This window comes from Nannochloropsis gaditana, assembly GCF_000240725.1.
Source record: "Nannochloropsis gaditana CCMP526 unplaced genomic scaffold scaffold1086, whole genome shotgun sequence".
Lineage (NCBI taxonomy): Eukaryota > Eustigmatophyceae > Eustigmatales > Monodopsidaceae > Microchloropsis > Microchloropsis gaditana.
This window is the reverse complement of record NW_005802867.1, coordinates 4,730-7,525: the sequence shown is the minus strand read 5'-3', so window position 1 is coordinate 7,525 and position 2,796 is coordinate 4,730. Positions and strand designations below refer to the sequence as shown.

Here is a 2,796-nt window from a genome sequence, read left to right as displayed (position 1 = left end):
GCATCACCCCCTGCTTCCCCTTTCCCCGCCGCGAGTCGCGCTAGCTTCGCCTCCAACCCCTTCACCTTCCGGTTCGGAGTAGCGGCAGCCGCTTCCGGCGACCCTGTCCGATCACTTTGCCCCTCCGAGGCGGATGCTGTGAGGAGGCCCCCGGCTCCCTTCAAGGGCAGCCCACGCACGGCGGCCATGTAGACGCCACACTCCTCCAAGCGCCCGTCGAAGGCCTGGTGGGGGAGGGAGATGAGGGTTCTGAGGATACTGGGTGTTGGCGGGGCGAGCGAGTGGCATCAAAGCAAGCAAGCAGGCGATAAATGCAGTCCTTGCGCTCCCGAAGCAGGCAGGAGCGCGTTAAGAGCGCGTGGAAACGTACCGGGGGGTAGGCCATGTCGAGCCGGTGGTAGAGTTTGAAGAGGGTGAACTTGAGGAGCGTCTCGTAGAACTCGAGGAAGGTGAGCATGATCCGAAAGTCCACGTCCGGGGGCGCCACCTGCGTGAACGCGTGCGGGACGATCCAGGTGACGGGCTGCCTGCCCACCTCCGCCTGGAAGTACACGCCTTTGACCGAGACGAAGACCTTGGTCAGGGCGTGCGCGCGGGCCACGAAGTACTGCCACTCCAAGGCAAGCTGCCGACATCGCTCCGTTCTCGCCGCCTGCACGGGCCCGTCCGCCGGCAGAGTCGCGAAGAGGTGGACGAGGGAGAGGGCGTCATCGAGGTCTCCCAGCGCGTCGTCGAAGCGGGGGTACCGCTCCCGGACCAAGTGGTCGAGGGTGTATTGCGGGGCCGTCGCCTCCCGCTTCTCGGCCAAGGTTTTGTCGCCGCGCGACACTGCCTTGCGCACCTTCTTCATGAAGGCCTGGTGATAATATCCGGTGATAATATCCGGTGATAATAATATCCGTAGGGTCCACGTCAAGGCATGATTCTGGGTACATATCCGGGATGCGCTCGCCGCCCAGGCACCAGCACGATGGAAAATCAAACCTCTAAACACTGGGGAGTGACCGTACCTTAAATTCACGAAATTTGTTAAGAAGAGGCTCATGGGACAAGAATCCCACGTCTTTGATGTGGTAATATGCCTTGTCCTTCCCGGAGGCCTTCTTCTTCGGGTCCCGGGGGTAGATCCCCTTCAAGATGCAGAGGCGACTGCAGGAATGGTTCGAGGCAATCGAGTAAAAAAGAAGGGGGAAGAATGATGAGGTTGTTGCGACCCACAATATTACAGCTTTCGCATAAACGTATGCGGGTGAAACGGTGTTCTATAAATAGGTTCTTCATGCGAGTGAGAAAGACAATCGACACATACCGAAAGTCTCGCAGAGTGATTTGCAATCGGCGCAGAACTTGACTCCTTGTCATGTAGTTGGCAACAATGCCCTTTTGACCCTTCTTTAGCTCCTTTCCCATGCGAGAAAGACGGCGCTTGCTGCTCATCTTTGATGTGACCTTCGCTTTGACCGACTTGGGCTTCTTTTTGCCAGGAACCCGCTTGCCCCGTGTCCCTCCCATGGTCGTACTTCGTGAATGCGGTGAAGAACCTGAGGCAGGAGAAGGATGGTGTACCGTTTTAAAAAACATGAGTGTGATAAGATGACGAATACAGCTCAACACCCGGCATGCGGAAATGTTCAAGTAACTGAAATAATAGGGCCGCCAGAGACGAGAAACATGTCGACAAGGACCTCAATCGGACCAAAACGCCAGCCATATGGAATGAACTTAAGAAGGTAATGTTTAAGCTTTTGTTTTTATGATACCCCGAGCATAAACCAAGGGCGGGATACTCGACGGTCGAGAAACGAGTGCCAGTGAGTGGAGGGTGGGCGAGGTAATCATGTACCACCCAAAACAAAGGGATTTTGACAAGATAATAGAACACGAAGCGAACGATCAACTGTTGAATAGAGATTAAGACACGTAGATATTCATGTATTTGATCACAACGTTCATTCATTTTGTTGATTTAAAGGGGTAGTACGGTCTGCCATAAAGTATCTTCACTTCGTTTCTTGCGTGCGAGACTCCGATTTTCCGTCATTGTTCCGGGAAAGGACTTTTGAAGTCAGGAAAGACTTCCTAGAACGCAATGTGAACAGAGATGTTTGCACAACAGCGCTTTCATACTAAAAAGACAAATCTTATAAAGATTAAAAACCAACAATACCTCCCATATATATTCTTCCACCATAATATACTCCTCTCAATCGAAATTTGCTCATTTTGAAAGCCCTTGTTTTTTTTTCCCGCGTGATCTTTTCTTATTACGGCTCTTCTATGAAGATAAGTAAGTAGTTTACCGCTGAGTGACTCCACTTGCTCCTTTCGCTCGGCCTGAAAATTACAATGCACCTCAGAAGATGGTGGTCGAGAAGTACCTGGAGGCTCCGGATGATACACGCTGTCGATAGCATACTAAAAAAATCCTGTGGATAAAATTGTCCATCGCATGAAACCATGTGGCCACGCAGATGAATCGAAAATAGGAAGTAGCGGAAAACCTCACCATTGACAACCAGATGAGCCATGTCTGTCGAGCAGTTCTTGTCACCCTTGGAATAAAAACGGTATGTAGGTGGTCAAAGACCATATTTGTGGGAAAGATATAACTCGGACACAAAGGCCACACTACAAAGTAAAGTCAGACAAAAGGGAAGGCGCGGCGTCGTCCATGTACATGAGGGGTTCAATAGAACCCTGGGAGTTTTGCTTTGTATGTTTCAATTTATACAAAGATTGCTGGAGGTAGGATCATCTTAAGATCGCTCTCCACGGATGCGACGGGCGAGCTGCACA

General features: G+C 51.5%; 1 protein-coding gene across 1 annotated transcript; it reads right to left on the bottom strand.

Annotated features, from left to right (window-relative positions):
* Window positions 1-8: 8 nt before the first annotated feature.
* NGA_0616120 (pescadillo-like protein) lies at window positions 9-1,544 on the bottom strand (the record flags this gene model as incomplete). Its single annotated transcript, XM_005852561.1, has 4 exons — window positions 1,310-1,544; window positions 1,011-1,149; window positions 371-856; window positions 9-224 (listed from the first exon to the last, which is right to left on the bottom strand). Coding segments are annotated over exons 1-4 (1,044 nt in total), but the record flags the coding sequence as incomplete, so codon positions are not given.
* Window positions 1,545-2,796: the final 1,252 nt, after the last annotated feature.